The 20,200-nt window shown below is 39.5% G+C and overlaps 1 protein-coding gene across 3 annotated transcripts; it reads right to left on the bottom strand.

Annotated features, from left to right (window-relative positions):
* Positions 1 to 848: 848 nt before the first annotated feature.
* Positions 849 to 19,931, bottom strand: LOC149841421 (uncharacterized). Of its 3 annotated transcripts, XR_016431441.1 has the most exons (7): positions 19,215 to 19,931; positions 18,908 to 19,123; positions 18,647 to 18,828; positions 11,392 to 11,527; positions 10,000 to 10,089; positions 1,590 to 1,685; positions 1,392 to 1,508 (listed from the first exon to the last, which is right to left on the bottom strand). XR_016431441.1 is itself a non-coding variant. In XM_090003822.1 (5 exons), exons 1-5 carry the CDS (start codon positions 12,789 to 12,791, stop codon positions 872 to 874), a joined length of 639 nt encoding a protein of 212 aa, XP_089859948.1. In that variant the 5' UTR covers positions 12,792 to 12,813; the 3' UTR covers positions 849 to 871. The 3 variants fall into 3 exon arrangements, 1 of the variants encoding a protein (XP_089859948.1); XM_090003822.1 differs by lacking the exons at positions 10,000 to 10,089; positions 18,647 to 18,828; positions 18,908 to 19,123; positions 19,215 to 19,931 and adding exons at positions 849 to 877; positions 12,508 to 12,813 and having other exon boundaries at positions 1,385 to 1,508; positions 1,597 to 1,685; XR_016431442.1 differs by lacking the exons at positions 1,392 to 1,508; positions 1,590 to 1,685; positions 10,000 to 10,089; positions 11,392 to 11,527; positions 18,647 to 18,828 and having other exon boundaries at positions 19,083 to 19,123; positions 19,220 to 19,931.
* Positions 19,932 to 20,200: the final 269 nt, after the last annotated feature.

Raw genomic sequence — 20,200 nt, 5'->3', positions numbered from 1 at the left:
TCCCAAGGACGATGGCTTTGATACCATGTTGCAGGCAAGGTGAGAAGCGCAGAGCACAAGGTAGAGAGAGAGAGAAAGAGGAAGAGAGAGAGACGGCTGGAGAATAATAGAACTTCTTCTTCAATTAGGGCTAATCTCTGTATTAAATAGAGAGAGTCCAAGGAACAAAATTACACCCAGGTCCCTCATTAAAGAATAAGATTCAAATAACCTCTAGTTTTGAAAAACTTATTTACTAAAAACATCTTAGTCTCAACAGTTATAAACTGAAAATACAATTATAAATTAAATACAAACTTGTATGTAGAGAGGGTAAAATGATGGGTCTGGGTGTCGACACGGGGATACACGTGTCGACAAGGGTACAGAGGATAAAGTGGAGTATCTGGGTACCATAGTTTACAGCCTTACGCATGCAAAAACATGATTAAAAATTAAGCTTCAAATGTAATCCAGTTATAGGATTCAAGCATCCCACCAAAACAAATATAAAAACCACCAATCTTATTATTTTCTAACTTCTAATATTTTTATTCTTCTTTGTATTTGATGATACAATAAGTATGTTGCAACAAAAGCGTATCTCAGATCCTCATAATACAATTTTTAACACATCGAGAAAAACAAAACATTTTCAATTCATCATGATGTGAAATGTAATACTTGTATCATAGTTATTTTGTGCTATCCTCTTATCCATTTCTTGAGGGGCACTTTTGTATTTCTGCTATAGGGGGCCCAAGTCAATCATTCTTGTTCTCTAGTGTAACCATGAAGTGACGCCCCTTTATGGTGTATTCTCTTCTCCTTTTTGGCTTAATGAAGTTTCTTCTTCGCCTCTTCTTGTGCTCTCTTCTTCCTCTTATGCACGCTAACCCTAATACATGAGACTTTCTCAAACAAGAAAATCCAGAAAATGAGATTTGTGGCTACACATCATCTGTGTGTGTGTGTGTGTGTGTGTGTGGGGGGGGGGGGGGGGGGGGGGGGGTGCAGGTTAAAATATTTGCAACAATTAGCCTTTTTCCTTTTTGTGTTTTTGTTAAACCTAATCTCATATATGTGATCTGTGCACTCCCTTTACTAGGAATCGGCTTTTGGATCACCAGAATCTAATGTGTATAGGTTTTCCCGGTGATCCAAAAATCGACAGCCATAAATGTGCCAATTTTTCCTGACTCAAAAAACCATTTTTTTCATCGAAGAAAAATGATCCAAGGGTTGATTCACGCTAAATCGACCTTGTTGAACACATCTACGAGGTTAGATTGAGTCAAAACGACTTGAATCATGAGATTCCAACTAGATTGTAAGTAAGAAATGATTGTAGCATATATATAGGGGGGGGGGGGGGGGGGGGAGGGAGAGAGAGAAGATATAGTACCTCTAAAGTCCATGGAGGATTGATTAACAATGATAGTTCCGCCAACTGATTTAGGTCCACATTTCGTGGTAGGAACATGACAATCCTGGAAGCAATCATCCTTGCAATGTTGAAGAGAAAATATCTGGTGATATAAATGTCAGGATGATTAGAAAAAAAATTTAAGTCCATCCAATCTAAGAAACAGATATGCTAGAATTCAGACCTGTCACGGGGGCTTCAGCATGGTTCTGATGTCGTATGTTTCAACCTTAGAATAGTCAGGACCTCCCCATGGAGGAGACAAGAAAACAACATCTGCCTGCATATATTAAGAAGACACAAAGTTATGTATATAAAAAGCACCTAAAAGCTTCATGTTATCCTAGAAATCAACCCATACATTGTAATAACCTAAATTTTTAGGCTTTTATTTAAAAATATTGTGGTATATATTTCATAATAATGTGATTTGGGCCCGGGATCCAAGTCGCGGATCCGGGACCCATAAAGGGGTCTTTATATATGTATTTATCTCGTAAAACATATATGTACTTACATAAGTGCAAAAAATTTTAATTAGGCAATTTATTCAAGAGATAACTACGTATGTAATGTATATATGGGCTTGGGATCCACATTTCGGATCCAATACCCAGATAGGATCCATATGGATATAGGTAAAATACCCTATATATTCGTATACATGATTAAATATATATAAAAATATATATTATATGAGTATTTTTAGGGGATCCACGATTGGATCCATTTGGATCCAATCCGTGGATCCATACCAAGTGGGAGGCAAGGGTCCGGTCGGGTTTGGATCCTGAGCCGCAGGTCGCAGACCCGGACCCGGCTCTCTCGTTAAAAGAAAAAAAAATTTAATTTAAAAGCAAGAAGCTCTTGGACCCGGGTCGGACCCGACCCGAATCCGTAACCTGATAGGGTTTTTAAAACCCTATATCGGGCTGCAGTTGTTTTAAAAGAGGGATTTTATGTTAAGGGGCATATGAAGGCACGATAAAATGAAAACCCCTGCAAAGGGATATCGCAAAGGGGGAAGAGGGCTGGAGCGCGCCACTGGGAGGGCAGTGTGCTCCTGCCTCTTCAAATGGGGGTCTCGCCCCTCTTCCTCCCCACCTCTGCTCTCTTCTTTCTTCCTCTCTCTCTCTCTCGTCTCCCTCTGCGCAAGCCATCGACGCTGCCCTGGAGTTCGTTGGAGTCTCTCTCGTCGGCACCCTTGCAATGTGTGACTGGATCGACACCGCCGGCCCTGCCGAGCCCTTCACCTCCTCTCGTTGTAGCAGCAACCACCTCGCCGGAAAAAGGTAGGGGTTACTGTTTCTTTTCTTGTTTTGGTGTGTCTGGTGTCCAAGCATTGATGGGGTTACGGTCAGGCTCTAAATCGATTGAAAGAAAAGGAGGTTTTCGAATAATGAAAGGGGGATTTTGGGGTTTATTAAATCTATATGGGTTCGGGGTTTTCAGATTTATGCTACGGGGTGGAGTTTAATGGCTATCGGGAACCCCAAATTGGCAGAATGGGGATTTTGGCTACTATGAAAACCCAAATGATATTGGGGTTTTTGAAAAACGACGAGGGGTTCCGATTCATGAGTTTTCAGATTTATGCTAATAGGGTTGTACTCCTCTTAACCCCAAATACCCGAGTTGGGGGTTTCTGATTTTCGGACAGTGGTGTTAGGAACAAACCACATTGGGGGTTTGTGTTGCCGTGAATCCCCAAACCAAAATTTAGGGGTATCAGCTGCTATGAACCCAAATAAAGAAAAAAAAATGTCTACAGGATTTTCAATAGACTGTTTACATAATACGTCCAATGAAAAACAAAAATTTATATTAGTTTCTGTGTACATCAGTTTCAATTGAAAAAAAAAATGACACTTGGTCTCTGCATGTTATTTTCACTTTTTACTTCCTGTGCGAGTCACAAAATAGAAATTTGTGTTGTTGGGGTTCACATGGGCAAATTCTTTCGCAAGTAGATACTAAGACAAAAATCATGGACTGAGTGTTTGAGCAGAATACACTTCGGTGAAGTCCACGAGCAAGGCTTACGTTTTTGCATTTTACCTTAACTCTGAAAATGTTTGTATTTGGCATCCATGTATAAGTGGTTCTATATCTCAAATCCATACCTGCCTGAGAGTGTATTTCTTTTCCTATTTAATCCATCATTGAAATGGTCGACAACACTTAGAATATGATAAATGATAGATTCTGTTTTTTTTTATTGCTATGATCTATGGAATCAAAATCTGCATATTCTGATGAGTCTGTCCTAGAGTTTTCTTTTCATAAAGACATGCCTTAGCAGACGGGTTTTGTTTCTTCTTTCATATTATATCTGCTATGCGGACTCACTACACCCGATATGCTCAAAGGCCATAACCTCTAACTGATAGTAGGATTTTGGTGATTTTTGGTAGGGATAGAAATAAATGGGTACTTCATAAGTTAGTCATGATTTGGAAAATTTCATTTTTGTGTTGAATGTGTGGGGATTTTGATTGACAAATTTTTCTATGACATAAACATTCTAGAATTTTAACTCCGCCTGTGTATAACTGTTTAGTTATACACTGCCGGTCCCAAGCCCGGATAAAGGAGGAGGGTTGCGGTAGGCCTGTGACAGCCAGCATAAAAACTGTGATATCCTATGAAAATGAACCAATATGAGAATTTCGTTGGGGCGTTCCCTACCGAGCGACGTGTTGTACTCTCTAGGCCCGGAGGCAGTGATAAATGGGCAAGGGTTGCTAGGTCGTCGCCTAGAAGCGACGCGTCACACCGGCGCCCGAGTGTGGTGTCAAATAGGCAAGGGTTCCCTCACTTTGTTGGACGGGTGGGGGTAAAGAAATTAGTCCAAGACCATAAAATTAGGTTAGCCACTTGGAACATAGGGTCTTTAACTGGTAAGTTGGTAGAGTTAGTAGATGTTATGTGTAGGAGAAAGATTGATATTTTATGTCTTCAAGAGACCAAATGGGTAGGTGAGAAAGCTAAAGTGATAGAACCTTGGGGATATAAGATTTGGTATACATGAATAAATAGGAATAGGAATGGAGTAGGGATTGTTATGAGTCCAGTTTATAGATAATGTAGTTGAGGTCCGTAGGAAGGATGATAGAATTTTACTTATTAAATTAGTATTAGGTACGGATATTATTAATATTATTAGTGTTTATGCACCTCAAGTAGGTTTAGATGATTCCATTAAGCATCAATTTTGGGAAGATTTAGATGGAGTAGTACAAGGGATATCTTATGGAGAAAAGCTTTTCATCGGCGGTGACCTTAATGGACATGTAGGCATTAGTAGGGATGGATTTGAGAGTATCCATGGAGGCTATGGTATAGGAGAAAGAAATGAAAGTGGAGAAAGGATTTTAGATTTTTGTTTGTTCTATGATATGATCTTAGCAAACACTTGGTTTAGGAAGAGGGAGTCTCACCTAGTAACATTTAAAAGTAGGGTTAATACGAGTCAGATAGATTTTTTCCTACTTACAAAGAGAGATAGGGGTTGTTGCATCGATTGTAAGGTTATACCGGAAGAAAGTGTAGCTACACAACATAGAGTCTTAATTTTAGATCTTAGAATTAGACAACGCCGCCAAAGGGATAGACATAGGATAGATCCTAGAATTAAGTGGTGGTCACTGAAAGGAGCTAAACAAGGAATGTTTGTAGAGCAGGTAGTTAAGGAAGTTGATTGGTGTCTCGAGGAGGATTCAGAATCAATGTGGAATAAGATAGCGGGTGGCATGAGAAAAGTGGCTAAGGAGGTATTGGGTGAGTCTAAAGGCGGTGCACCACTAGGTAAGGATACATCATGGTGGAACGAGGATGTCAAATTAGCTATTAAGGTTAAAAGAGAGTGTTATAGAAATCTAAGTAAGAGTCATGATAATGAGAATTTGGAGAAGTATATGATAGCAAAGAAGGAAGCTAAAAAAGTTGTTCGAAACGGGAGGGCTAAGGTATATAAAGAGGTTTATGACAAGTTGGATACCAAAGAAGGCGAGAAGGATATTTATAGGCTTGCAAAGATGAGAGATAGGAAATCGAGGGATTTGGGTATGGTTAGATGTATCAAAGATGAAACGCAAAGGGTTTTAGTCAAAGATGAGGAGATTAAGGAGAGATGGAAAGATTATTTTGAAAAGCTATTTAATGATAGTCATGCTCAAGATCTTGGAGACTTCTCCATTCCTTTTCATGAGATAAATCGTGACTTCATGCGCAAGATTCAAAAGAAAAAAATTGCAGAGGGTTTGAAGAAAATGAAATCAAGAAGGGCAGTTGGCCCAGATGGTATACCTATCGAGGCTTGGAAATGCTTGGCAGAGAAAGGTTTAGAATGGTTGACAAATCTTTTTAACTTGATTTGGCGAACAAATAAGATGCCTAATGAGTGGAGGAAGAGTACTTTGGTGCCTTTATATAAGAATAAGGGTGATATACAAGATTGCACAAACTATCGTGGTATAAAACTCATGAGTCATACTATGAAACTTTGGGAGAGGGTGATTGAGTCTAGGTTGAGAAAGGTTGTCACGATATCGGAGAATCAATTTGGTTTTATGCCTGGAAGATCAACTATGGAAGCTATACATCTTCTTAGACAACTTATTAAAAGATATAGAGAGAGGAACAAAGATTTGCATATGATTTTTATTGATTTAGAGAAGGCATACGATAGAGTACCTAGGGACGTTCTCTGGTGGACAATGATGAAGAAAGGTGTTTCTCTCAAGTACATTAGTATAATTAAAGATATATATGAAGGAGTAGTAACCAATGTCCGCACTTGTGGAGGGGTGACAACCAATTTTCCGATAACGGTTGGGTTACATCAAGGATCTGCATTAAGCCCTTTCCTATTTGCTATAGTGATGGATGAGCTTACGAGATCAATTCAAGAAAATGTGCCGCGATGTATGTTGTTTGCTGATGATATTGTTTTGATTGATGAGTCTAGAGTTGGGGTTAATGCTAAGTTAGAATTATGGAGACAGACATTGGAAGCTAGAGGTTTTAAGTTGAATAAGAGTAAGACTGAATATATGGAATGTCGGTTTAGTAAGCAACGAAGTAGTGATGGGAGTGTAGTGAAGCTTGGTGAGCAAGAAATACCGGTGAATGATTATTTCAAATATTTGGGATCCATCATTCAAAAGTATGGAGAAATTGATGGAGATGTAAATCATAGGATAAAGGTTGGGTGGATGAAATGGAAAAGTGCAACTGGAGTGTTGTGCGATCGTAGAATGCCATTGCGGTTGAAGGAAAAGTTTTATAGGACGACTATTAGACCCGCTTTACTATATGGTACGGAATGTTGGGCTGCCAAGAGACATCATATTCAAAAAATGAGTGTAGCTGAGATGCGGATGCTTAGATGGAAGTGTGGAAATACAATAAAAGATAAGATTCGGAACGAGGAGATACGTAAGAAGGTAGGTGTTGCACCCATTGAAAATAAGATGCGAGAGAATCGTTTACGGTGGTTTGGACATATTCAGCGAAGGCCTAATGATGCTCCAGTTAGAAGGTTGGAGAAATGGGAAAATAGATTAGTTAAAAGAGGTCGGGGTAGGCCTAGGAAGACTTGGATGGAGATGATCCGAAAGGATATGAATGCTTTGAACCTCACCGAGGACATGACATTGGATAGAAATGATTGGAGAAAAAGGATTCATGTGGAAGACCCAAAATGAATTTCTTTTTTGGTTCATATCGCTGACCCCAATTGTTTTGGGATGAAGGCGTAGTTGTTGTTGTTTGTTTGTATAAACATTCTAGAATTTTGATTGAACCACTACAACCGTGAATGGCTTAAGATATACAATGTCAGATGCCTAACTAGAATTAAAAGATTTAATGCAAATGACAGAATTGCATGTGTAATGAAAATCAGCAAATTACTATGCTTGTTTTACAAAAAAAAAAACTTAAATGGTAAATGAGCAAGTTAATTACTGCTATTCCCTCCCGCTGAGTGGGTGCCTAGGAAATCTTGCCTAATGGGCAATATTCATTGAATACCCGATGCGGGTACTTGGGTCGTTAACTTGGGTGCAAGGGAAATAAAGCTATCGAGAAACTTTCGGTTTTTGGCACAGGTCAGTGTCTAAGCATGTATAGGACATACATAAGTTAATTCAATGTTAACAAATTTATGTTGATAACTCTAGCGGTTATTATATACATACATTTGAGCTTGTGAATATTTAATGGCACGTATTAGCATGCTTTATAGTTTGTATCATGTGAGGCATTTGGTGCATGTTAACATATTATTGCAAAGTTGGTTTTGGAAAGTGTATACATGAAATCAATGCGTGAAATCAATGTGTGTTTAGCATGTCAAATCATGCATAAATGTTCTCATGTACTTGTGAATTATGGACGAATGCATGTGTGTTAAGTAGTTACATGAAAGCACTTGCACATGAATGGTGAACACTTGCATATGACTGTGGAAGCTCACGCACATTGTTAAAATGGTATGGATGAATGTGCATTTGGAATCATGTTGGTATTATTGCATATGTTGCAAGTTGTTATGATTTTTGCATATGATGCATCGATGATCTAAATGAATCATCGTTGGGCCTGAAGAGCCTTGGGCTTTGGGTTGCTCTTTCTTCAATTGTTTAAATGCATCGCAAAAATCACATTTTATCTTTATTGCACTGTTCTATGTGTTTCCACGGACGAGAGTCACGTGATGTTTCTCGCAAGAGAGGATGCGGGTTTTCACTTTACTTTTGCATATGGTGTTGCAAACTTAAAGAATGGACTTAAATAAAAATATAATAAATAAGAACAGTGTAATATACATTCTGGGATATCTCATCTGGAGTATGAGAATCTTAGATATGCGGTTTGGGGAAAACCGTGAGGATACAAAAACTCTGTGTGTGTTGTTGCCCCTGAACCCGATATTGAGGTTCTTCTCCTGGTCACGGTTTTAGGGAGAGTCCGCCACTTTTCCTGGGGGTGGTGTGTTTTGACACAGCTGTTGTTGTTTTGGTATACCAATAGAGTGGTGTCAGTGGATGCTATTTTTCCTAGTGTATCCGACTTTGGATGTTGTTTTCCAAGGTTCCGATGGATGGTGATGTTTCCTGATATCGGTCGAGGGCTAAGTTTGGAACCCGGTAATAAAATACAAATTGTGTGTTAAGTTACCCCGGGAACCTTACTTGACCTCGGGGATTGTACCCGTTTGGTGTATCCGCGGGTAACGATAATTAAAAAAAAAAGGAACTTAAATTATATGCATTTAATAGGGCATGCATATGGAAAGATGGAACTTAAATGAAAGATAACAAAAGAAATCATGCATTTCACATAATCATGCATTTTCCTATTATACATTAGAACATGTATATGTTATCTGTTTCCTTAATTGTTACATGTTTGGTGGATGCATGATGTTTAACTGTCAATGCATGTTAAATGTCTTGTTGTACTAAAATGATGCATCATGGTATGGTTTAATGTTTTTTTATGCATAATGGATGTACCTTGTGGTATGAATGCGTACCTGAATTATGAATTGTCATAATTGCATTTCTCTGAATCATTGTATGAATTTGTATCTGTGATTATGGGATATTCAAATGATTGCTTTTGATGAAACTTGTCAGATTGCTTCTCATAAATTATTGACTGTTGTAGAATAGTTCTTTACTTATTCTTGTATGGGTTGAAAATCACATTCGGCACCCACACCATATACTTGACACATAATACACCTGCAAGAAAAATTACAGTAATTCCTACTTAGACAGTTGTAGTCTGATTCCTATAAATTTCAGGTGAAGAATCGGAGTTAGGAACGGCTGCGGGATGAGGCTTCGATCGAGATTTTGGATTTACTGTTCCAAGAATAGTGTGAGGACTCTGATCTTAATTTTCATTGATCTTGAAATGAAAAGAATGTTTTGGTCTTGCTCCACCTGTAATGTTCTGGAATGCTTAGCCCTATGGTATGATTCGTTTCCGCTGTATTAAAAAAAATCCTCAAAAAAATCTGGGTTAAGTTTTCGGGGCGTTACATACATAAAGGTCATTCCAGTACGTAATTGAAATGAATAACACGATAAACAACAGATGGCTGCTACTTTTATGGCCCCTCAAAGCAACTTCAAGGCATTATCTATTCAAAGTATTGTCTTTTATACATCTAACCCACTTCAAAAGTATTGTTTTTATCCATCTTGAGCAACCCTTGGCTTGGTTTGGTTCTGTTTGATACTTAAATAGATACACCACAAATATAAAAGACTACATAATATTTTACTTATTAAGATACACCACAAGTATAAAAGACTACATAATATTTTACTTATTAACCCTGCAGGCCAGAGAGGAAAACAAATTCCTATACCATGATGGTTTCCTAATCCCCCTTTTCTTTAGTCAATACAACCAGTTTTAACTTTTGCCAAAGGAGGAAAACAACCAATGATCAAACGGAAATGATGAAGACCAACAGAAAACCCAACATTGTTTCTATAAAGAATGACCACAAAAGTAGGGAAAATGCTGAAAATTGCTTCTCACAGGAAGAACGAAGCAGAGAGGGCAAATACCAGCCAAAGTGCCACCAGAAACCACCAATGCTTATGGAAAATTCACCCTTGTGCTGCCCAGAATTTCTTGTGTCAAAAGAATAAAAAAAGCTGGAAAATCAACACATGAAGCACAATTAGGATGAGAAATGGCTGAAACAAAAGGTGAAACTGGGAGAGAGAAACACCAAAATTGTTAAGTTTAAGATAAACTCTCAGAAAACTGATGGAAGGTGAAGTCACAGGATATATTTTTGGTGGTGGGACGCAGGCATGAGCAATGAGCTAAGCTTCTTATAAGGTCAGGCTTCGCTGAAGCATGCCCACTTTAATAAACAAGCTGAGCTCCACCTCAAATTTAGGCTCGATAAAAGCTAAGTCCATGTGAAGTTACTCAAGATACATTACATGCACACGCATACACACGTAGACACACCCACACAATGTGCGTACAAGCACATGCCAGCACGTGTATACACATGCCCACATTACTTTGGAAAAAAGAAAGCTCATGCTGTGTGGTGACCTGTTTTTGCAAACTAGAGGTGATGTGTTCAAATCCCAACTCTTTCTCCAATAAACTTGAAGAATTTTTTCAATTTAATGAGCTCCATTTGCCAAGTCAAGCCCCTTCAATATTGATCTTTTAAGGCTTGGAAATCAATGGCTCAGAATTTTTGTAATTATTCAAACATCCAAAAAATCACATTTTTTCATTGAAAATACATTATCCAACAATTGATTCCTAGCAAACGGACAACGCTGAATGCGTCTGCAGCGTTGGATTGGCAAAAAAAATGTCGTAAATGCCTAGTTCACACTCTGGTTCACATATTTCCAGTTAACATACTCTCTCTCTCTCTCTCTCTCTCTCTCTCTCTCTCTCTCTCTCTCTCTCTCTCTCTATATATATATATATATATATATATATATATATATATATATATATGAAACACATGTTCAAGCTCCAATTAAGCTTTAGCCAAGATTAAACAACCCAGGCTCAGGTCAGTCATGCACAACGCTACCTAGCTCAAAAGAAAAAGTTTGGAGCTTCAGCATAATTCCTGTACAAACAGGCTGAGCAGAAGCAGTGAAGCTCAGCTTCACTCACATTGTTTACGACCCTAACAATCTAATGAATCTAGTGCAAGGAAGTTAACACTCTGATAAGTGCCAAACAGAAAGGGAAACCTTGTTGATGTCAGCAAAACTTAAATATTTAGAGGTATTGTGCACGCCCGCAAGCGAATGACAGCCCTCCAGCTAAGGGGTAATTTATTGAGAATGAAGTTCCATGACAAACTAATCAATGTCAATCACAAGCAAGCAATTCACAATTAAATGCACCTTGCACTTTTCAGTATCTGCGTGAAGGATTACAAAGAAAAACAGGGGGAGAATAATGCATACCTTCAAGAATGGGGCAAGACAAAAGAAATCAGCCTTTATGAAGTCTATCTTGTATGCAACCCCATATATATTAGCATTATGTAGTGCATAATCAATCTTCTGGGGATCAATATCTATTCCAATAACATGATGGCTCCTACAATGGCAACCACACAGGATCAATATATCAATCAAAGTAGTTAAAAATGTAACATAAATCAGTTCAAGGCAATTGTCAGGAAAAGTTAACGATGAAGGAAAATTTAAAAAAAAATGATCTAGCTTGTCAAGGCCACCTATTATTGTGCGAAAAAGAAGTCCTCATATGATACAAAAACTGAGATACTGCTCTATATTTTCCAACAGCAGAATCTCAAATATATTACTATAGCCACCTTCTTTTTCCTTATCCCAATAACTATTCCTTCATAAGGATTCCTTATAATATACCCTATCAACAGGATTGATCTAAATAATATTTAAAACTATGACATGTATCCATCCTGTCTTCAATTATCTCATCTTTATCTGTTATTACTAAACCTGTTTTATTTTCAATTATCTGAAGCAAACCCATTTTCAATTATTCTGTCATGAAGTATTTTCTATTTTCATCTCTCTAGTCTTACTTTTTCTTCATTCAGTAAAATTCATCTTAATCCTAGTTTCACCTTTTTATTCCTTTAATTACTTCATTCCATGAGTTCCATCTTTTTTACTTAATGAAGCTTTCCTTTAATTTACTTCATTCAACCTTTTTTACATCAGATCAGAAAGTACCTGGAGGCATCAGGTCAAGCAACATGGAGTAACTTGAGTGCACAAAAAATTACTTCCCTAAAGCCAAGCCCAAATGATAATATTATAAGTGTATGGAGGTGCAAGAGAGATGCGAGGCAAAATGGCAACAGAAATACAGCATCAATGGTGGCCACATTAAATTATGCATGAAAAAAATTGGAGATAAGATCAAGCAACAGACTTGTATTAGGGAATTGGACACAGAGATTCCACGTCCAAGGAATAGAAATGCCAAGGTATTCAAAAGTCTAAAATAAAACTAATGAACAATAACAAGCATGAAATTACATTTAGAATAAAAAAAGGAAAAAACAAAGAGGATTCCAATAGAATAACACACACTTTTTGGCAAATTGAATGGCATTGACACCAACTCCAGTAAAGCAGTCAATTATGGTGCCACAACGATAACGACAGCGAGAGGCATGTTGTGTTGCAAGAGGCTCTGGGGTGACAGAGAACCAGCCTTCCTCATCTAGCATTATGCCTTCATCAAATCTAGAGAAGAGCAAGTATCGTTGGCACCAATATTTGGCAATATCTAGAGGGTAACCTTCCATTGTCCCCAAAAGTCGTACCTCCGTAGAAACATACTGTGCAATTAGGATGCATAAATTCATTCCCTACCTTAGTGACTCCGACTTGAAACTCAAACCAATACACATAAGCATACTTCGGTTAGCAGAAGACTCATTTGCAAAATTAACATGTCTGAATGTAAAAACCATGAAAAAAAATCTTTTTCGGACATGGGCCGGACTCGACCCGGACCCGATAACCCCTTTAGGGTTATAACACCCGACGCAGGGGGCGAGGATTTTTAAAACCCTCTTCCTCCCCCGCGCCGCTCTCCCCCTCCCCCCTCGACTGAAAAGAAAGGAAACCCCTTTGGGGTTTCCCGAATTGCACCCCCTATGCCTTTAAGAGCACGCAAGGGTGAGGGAGGAGCCCTCACCCCAGCGCTCTTCCCTCTCCTCCACCTCTCGACTCCTCGTGTGTCGCTCCCAGTGTGTGACCGAACCCCTGACGCCAATGACCTCGCGTCCGACGCCTCTCAGGGAAGCCGACGCCGCCCCCTCCCTCGTGTTCTGATCAACGCCGGCCGACGCCACCGCCCCGCCTCTCCCCAGGTATTCTTCTTAGTCTTCCTCTTTTTCGGGTTGCCGGAGGGCCGGCAGGAGGCCGACTGCCCATGTCGTGCCTTCTCCTTCTCCCCTCTCTCTCCCTTTCTGTTTTCGGCTGGCAGAGGTTTGCCCCATGCCGCCTCCCTGTTTCCGATAGGCAGGGGCTTGCCCCCTGCTGCCTCTCTGTTTTCGGTAGGCAGGGGTGATGCCCATGTTGCCCTTCTGTTCCGGCAGGCAGGGGCGATGCCCCTGCCGCCTCTGAATCTATGGCAGGCAGGGGGTTCGCCCCTGCCTTCTTTCTGAGTCTATGTCAGGCAAGGGGATCGCCCCAGCCTCCTTCCTGAGTTTATGTCAAGCAGAGGCTCACCTCCCTACCGCACCTCCCCCCCCCCCCTCTTTGTCTCTGAGCTATCAGAAGGCTGGCAACCCCTGCCATGCTCTTCCTCCCACTTCATCGTTTTTGTTAGGCAGGGGCCTCGGCCCCTGCAATTCGAGTCCCATCTGCAGGGGCCGAGGCCCCTGCTTTTCGTCTTGTTCAGGCAAGGCAAAGGCCCCCTGCCATTCGATGTCTGACAGGCAGGGGCCTCGGCTCCTGCCGTCCGCTATACTGTCAGGCAGAAGTCGAGGCCTCTGCCATTTGAAGTCTGTCAGGCAGGGGCCTTGGCCCCTGCCGTTCGTTTAGTTTTGTCAGGCAGAGGCCTCAACCCCTGCTATTCGAGGTTTGTCAGGCAGGGGCCTTGGGTCCCTGTCATTCATTATTCTCCGATAAGCAGGGGCCTTCGCCACTCGTCAGATTCGGTATGACAGGGGTCGTGGCCCCTGCCGCTCATACTCTCTGGCGACAGAGCAGGCCCTGCAACTGCCCCCTTCTTAGGGTTACCAGTAGTATGGCGGGCAGGGGCTACGCCTCTGTCCCTTCACTAATTATTGATAGGTGGACAGGGGGTGTACCTCTGTCCCTTTCTGTTCTTTAGTATGGCTACAACCTTATAAGTTTTCACACTTTCACAAATTTACACGATGGATCACGCTCGTGCCCCGCATCCTATGTCCTACATCGCCTACAGTCGTACGCATGTGCGACGACGCAACCTCCCGAGGTAGGAAAAAGAGAGGAAGAAAGGAGGAAGAAGAAGAGAAAGAGGGTTCCTCTTCTCCAACAGCCCTTGTTCCACCATCATTCTTCTCTATTTTTCGATTTTTATCAAAGGTACGAGTCTTCTCTTTTGATTTCAAGTGAGAAATCGAATGCCGGTTCGATTCCATGTAATATTTTGGTTGGGAAATCCATGGGAAAAACGTGTAGAGTATGTGTTCTTAAAGATCCCATGGATCGTCCTCCATGGCTGTGTTTTTTTGTAAACTTTATCCTTTTTATGAAATAGAAATTATGTACTAGTATAACAAAATTTGTATTCTTCATGGGAGGGGTTCTTTTAGGAGCCCTTTACCAGTTATCGATTTCCAACGGAGGGTTTTGATATGGGCTGTGTAAAAGCATGAAAGTATGCATTTGAAATCATGTTGTATACATATGTTTTTTATAGAAAATATGTGTGTAATGGTGTACTTATTGAAACCATTGAATATATATGTATTGTTGAATAGGTATACACATATAGGCTTAATGTTCATGTTAGATTCTTTTGAACACGCACATGATTTGATTTGTTTATGAACATACGTGAACGTGAGCATGTTCGAATCTACCTGTTTGGGTCTTCAAATTTTTTTTGGGGTATTCAGTTATGCTTTTTAAATTTATTTCAAGACTTGTTAATTAAACTAAAGCTGGCTTGTTGTGTATAAAAGAGTGGGGTTTGGTTTCATATGCTCGGAAATTGATACTACATGCATTAGCAATATACTATCTCAAGTGTTTCCAAGTGCTCGTGTACACTTAAAAAGAACGTGCCTAGTCATGTGATTATTTTCCAGATTTTTGCTAAGTATGGTGGACTTAATATGATGAATGAAGCTCTTCTTATGCTTTAGTTTGAATTTAGCATGTTGGTATGAATGCATGTCTTTTAACGTGTTATTGCAAAGTTTGTTTTGGTACAGGTGCATACATGATATGAATGGGTGTAACCATGAAATTCAATTTATGGATCCGGGTTATGTTCACGTGTGTGGATGTTAACACATGTTATGAATGAAAAGCTATGTCACATGGGTGCGGGTGCGGGTGCGGGTGCGGGTGCGGGTGCGGGTGCGGGTGCGGGGATTCGGCACTTCTAAAAAACCCGAGTGCGGGGGTGCGGCAGGGGCAAAAATGTAATATATATATATATATAAAAGGGGGTCGGGGAATAGGCGGCTTTTTTCAAATTTTGCAGTTGTCAGCAGCTGACAGAACAGCTGCTGCAGCTGACAGAACAGCTGACAGACAGCTGTTGTCAGCAGCTGACAGACTGTCAATATATTTTTTTTAAAAAAAAAATTCGAAGCCCATTTGGGCAAATTTTTTTTTTTAAATGGACCTTAATGATCCTGGGTGCGGTCAACGCACCCAGGATCGGGTTGACCGCACCCGCACCCGCGTCGAGTCGCGTCGACGCGGGTGCGGCACCCTCCTAGCCGAATCCCTGTGACATAGATGAAAAGTTTCATATGCCTACATTTATAGGACATGTTTAATTACCGTGCATTTATGGATTAGTTTCAAGTGCATGTGCATACATGAAATCTATGTGTGTTTAGCATGTACAATCCTATACAAGTGTTCTCATGTACTTGTGAATCACGAATGAATGCATGCATGTTAAGTGATTACAAGAAAGCAATTGCATATAGATGGTGAACATATGCATATGATTGTGGTAGTTCATGCACATTGTTAAATTGGTATGAATGAATGTGCATTTGGAATCACGTTGGTATCATTGCATAAATTGCATATTGTTATGATTTTTGCATACGATGCATCGATGATCGAAATGAATCATCATGAGCCTTATAGGCCTCGAGCGTTGGTTTGCTCTTTTTTTACGTATTTTAAATGCATCACAAAAATCACATTTATTTTGATTGCACTATATTGCATTGTTCTATGTGTTTTCACAGGCGGGAGACTCGTAATGGTTCTCGCATGGGTATATGCGAGTTTTTGCATGCTGAATTGCAAAACTCACTAATTGGCTTTTAATAAGAAGATAATGAATAAGAACATATACGTTCTGGGATCTCTCATCGGAAGAATGAGAATCTTAGATATTCGGTTTTGGGGGACCACGAGGATACAAAAACTCTATGTGCTTTACTTTGACCATTGAACCCGATATTGAAGTTCTTTCTTCTGACCACGGTTTCAGGAAGAGTCAGTCATTTTACCTGGGGGCGGTGTGTTCAACACAGATGTTGTTTTGGTATACCAAGAAAGTGACATTTGTGGGCGTGGAGGGTCCCTGGTGTCCCGACATTAGATGTGAAGGTCTAATATTTTGAAGGTGCTTCGGTTCAGGGCTAAGTTTGAAACCCAGTAAATAAAATATAACTTGTGTGCTAAGTTACCTTGGGAACCCTACTTAACCTCAAAAAAATTTACCCGTTTGGTGTATCCGTGGGCAACGGTAATTAAAAAGATAAATTTAAATTGTATGCATTTAATAGGGCATGCATAAGAAAAGAAAAACTTTAAAGAAAGATAATAAAGTGTTCATGCATTGCACATAAATCATGCATAATCCTACTATGCATTAGAACATGCATATTTTACCTGTACCCTTAATTATTTCATGTTGATGGATGCTTGATGTTTAATTTCTAATGCATGTTAAATGTCCTGCTTACTTAAATTGTGATTCTTGTTATTGATTAATGTTCCTTTATGCTTAATAAATACTCCATGTTGCATGAATGCTTAATTGAATTATGTAATTGTCATAATTGCATTTCTCTGAATTATTGCATGAAATCGTATCTGTGTTCTTTATGCTCATTTATTTCATTCGAGAGATTCATACGCAAAATTCTTCAAATTTCTGACACCCTCTATTTGTGGTTTTTCGCGGCCGCAGGTAAGAAGTGAAGCGACTGGCTTCTGGTAGAGTTACAGGTGACACGCACTTGCTAGACAGATCATAGATAGACAGTGTAACTCTTCTTTTATTTCTTTTTTGTTTCATTTAATTGTTATTGCACTCTGAATTCTTCATTTATGCAATTGTCTCTAGACTTATCACTTATTATTTCAATAAAAGTTTGGTTTGATATAGATGATAATTGTACGCTCTATTATGATTGGTTGTTTTATCCAATTGAGAGTCAAACTGTAAATGCCTCAGGTCTCTGAGATTGTTTCCGCACTTGCTTTAAAAAAAATCCGCACTTTTTAATAGGCATGAGTTGGGGTCGTTACACAGAACATCCAAACTGTTGCTAATAGAATTTCAATGACATAAAAAGAAGAAAGCAGATGGAACACATCTTACAGTATGTTTAAATATAGGAGTGGGATGTGAAGGGAAGCAATAGGCAACAAGCAGATCTGTGCAAGCTCCAGTTTGGCTTGGAAAAGGTTAGTTCCTGTTTTTTATTTAATAAACCGGTCTAGATTGAAAATGTAGCACTTGTGCCGCAGCAATTATTGCATTGCATTAGTAACACAGATTCAATTATCATTGACAATCCCTTCACTTCATAATAACATAAAAAGTTCTTATGTAAATTTTTAATTTTTTTTTTGTTTGGCTTGACCTAGGCCAAGCTGAGCTCAAGCTTTGCTTGACTTCAGCTGAGCCTTGAACATGGTTATTCAAGCTCAGCTCCATCTCAATGTGTGCTCAAGCCTGATAAAGGAAGTACCATGTGAAGCTTGAACAGCAGAGCTAGGAACTATAATGATAAATTTGTTAGGTTGTACGCTAGGGTGTAACAGGTTCCCGTCATGATTTTTCCCAGACATCTTTCAGCATCCATGCATTTTACAGAAGATATATGAGACATAATATGACAAGAAACAGTTCCAAAGATAATTAACTTAATATCAAATTGACTATCCTTAACACAAAAATACAAACTTTAATTGCTTATATGAATATTTGTGGTCTGTTGCAGGACATTGTAATGCAACATTAAAGTTTAGATGTTATTCAATAACAGGCTGTTTTGAAGAGGGAGAAAAAAGCAATACATCTTCCATTAGACCATTTGGGCATAATTCCTTTTGTCATATTGATGTTTGGTTTCTCTTAATAAAATATTTTATGATTAAAAATTTTAACTCAAAACCTAAAATAGATTCTAAAAAAATCCCATCAGACTCTTTGTCAAAACTTACAAATCACAGTTTCACAGCAGGAAAGAGATATATGACAGAAAAACACAGTTTGAGAAACATTAGAAAGAACCTGTTCTCTCCCAATCTGATGGTAACTTTTTGTGTGGTTGAGCTCGTGCTTTCTTCTTTGTTTTAGCATTACTAGGAATATCACATGCATTCAGTTCATCTGTTATAGTCCTCAAAGACTTCTGTTCGATGCCACTTCCACAGATCTCTTCAAAACCAACATTAGTTGATATAGCTTGTGAACTGCCAAAAGGAAAGGCATTAGAAAGAATGAAAATGAAATCCACCACAGAAGATGGAATAGGCATCAAAAGCTTCTCACCATTCACTACTAACAGAAATCAACAGAGAACCACAGGGATGTGAAAGTAAGCTCCTATCACAGTTTTCCATGATCTTCTGACAAGAATTATCTCCATTGGGTTCGCCTGAGGGTTCACAGCTAAGATGCTCATTTGCTTTAGAGTGTATAAAGGTCAGTTGAAGATCACTTCTCCAAATTTCTCCAGGATTAATTTTACTGGTAACAGTAGGAGAACTGCCATGAATGCAAACTTGTGAAGAAATGAATACAAGATGAGCAACAAGAGTAATGCCAACCAGATGACAACAGTAAAAGGTCACATCACCTTACCTACAAATGTTGACATCTACAATTGAAGAAATACCAGAAGTAATCCCCTCAAGTGCCTCCATTTGCTAACAGCTATCAACTGCTTCCAGCATAAGCAGATTTGAATTGCATTTGTCACATTGTAAAGGTCCAGAACCTGCAATATAATCAGACATGATTTCTGAAAACGTCTCATTTATGCCATGTGTTTCACCTTGACAATATTTATCTACACCCACGGTATCTGAGCCATGACAAGCATTTCCAAAGCCCAGGTTTCCTCCAGTTGCATCAGCTGCATCAGCTGCATCAGCAACCACATGGCTCAGTTCAGCTGCGGCATCAGAAAATACTAGATGCTCCATGCAAGAAGGAGGGTGCAATGTTGTCTCGAGTGTTTCCACATTATAGAAGTAGTTTCTCCCATAAAAAGGATCCCAGACTGCCTTCCAGCAACCACCAGAACTAGACACGATCAAGTTATCAGACTCAATGTGGGGATCATTGCAGCTTCGAAATGATTCAAGCAAGTCGGAATTCTCTTGTTCTTCACCCTCAGGTTTATTGTGGACCCCACTGACTTCCATGCTGCGGTTTGTAAACCATGAATCCTCCAGATTATCATCTTTGGCCAGTTCCCCCTCCATTTCATCCTGAGACATTCCAGGGCCACTAGGCATTGCACTCTCTATTGAATAGTCAGGCCCTCGGTCATCAGTTAGAGTCGACAAATTGTCACTGCACTCGGCTGCACGCTTATCGACATGTCAGGACAAACACTTCCATTTAGTATGTCCCTATCTAGACCATCATATATTTCACTAACTTTAACAGAAGTGGGAAATCTGACAGATTCAGACAACCTGCCTTTGCGAGAAAATGCACTCCAGCACAATCTAGCTTGATGTGACAAGAACCCTCAATGCGGTTCTCTGTATCAACACGATCCAGGTCTGTGTCTTGACTATTTGTACAACAAATTGGGGAACCAACAACTGTTTC

Source organism: Nuphar pumila, chromosome 4 (assembly GCF_984573655.1).
Source record: "Nuphar pumila chromosome 4, dmNupPumi1.hap1.1, whole genome shotgun sequence".
NCBI classification, from domain to species: Eukaryota; Viridiplantae; Streptophyta; class Magnoliopsida; order Nymphaeales; family Nymphaeaceae; genus Nuphar; species Nuphar pumila.
The sequence above is the reverse complement of the archived record's forward strand: the minus strand, read 5'-3'. Positions and strand labels throughout refer to the sequence as shown.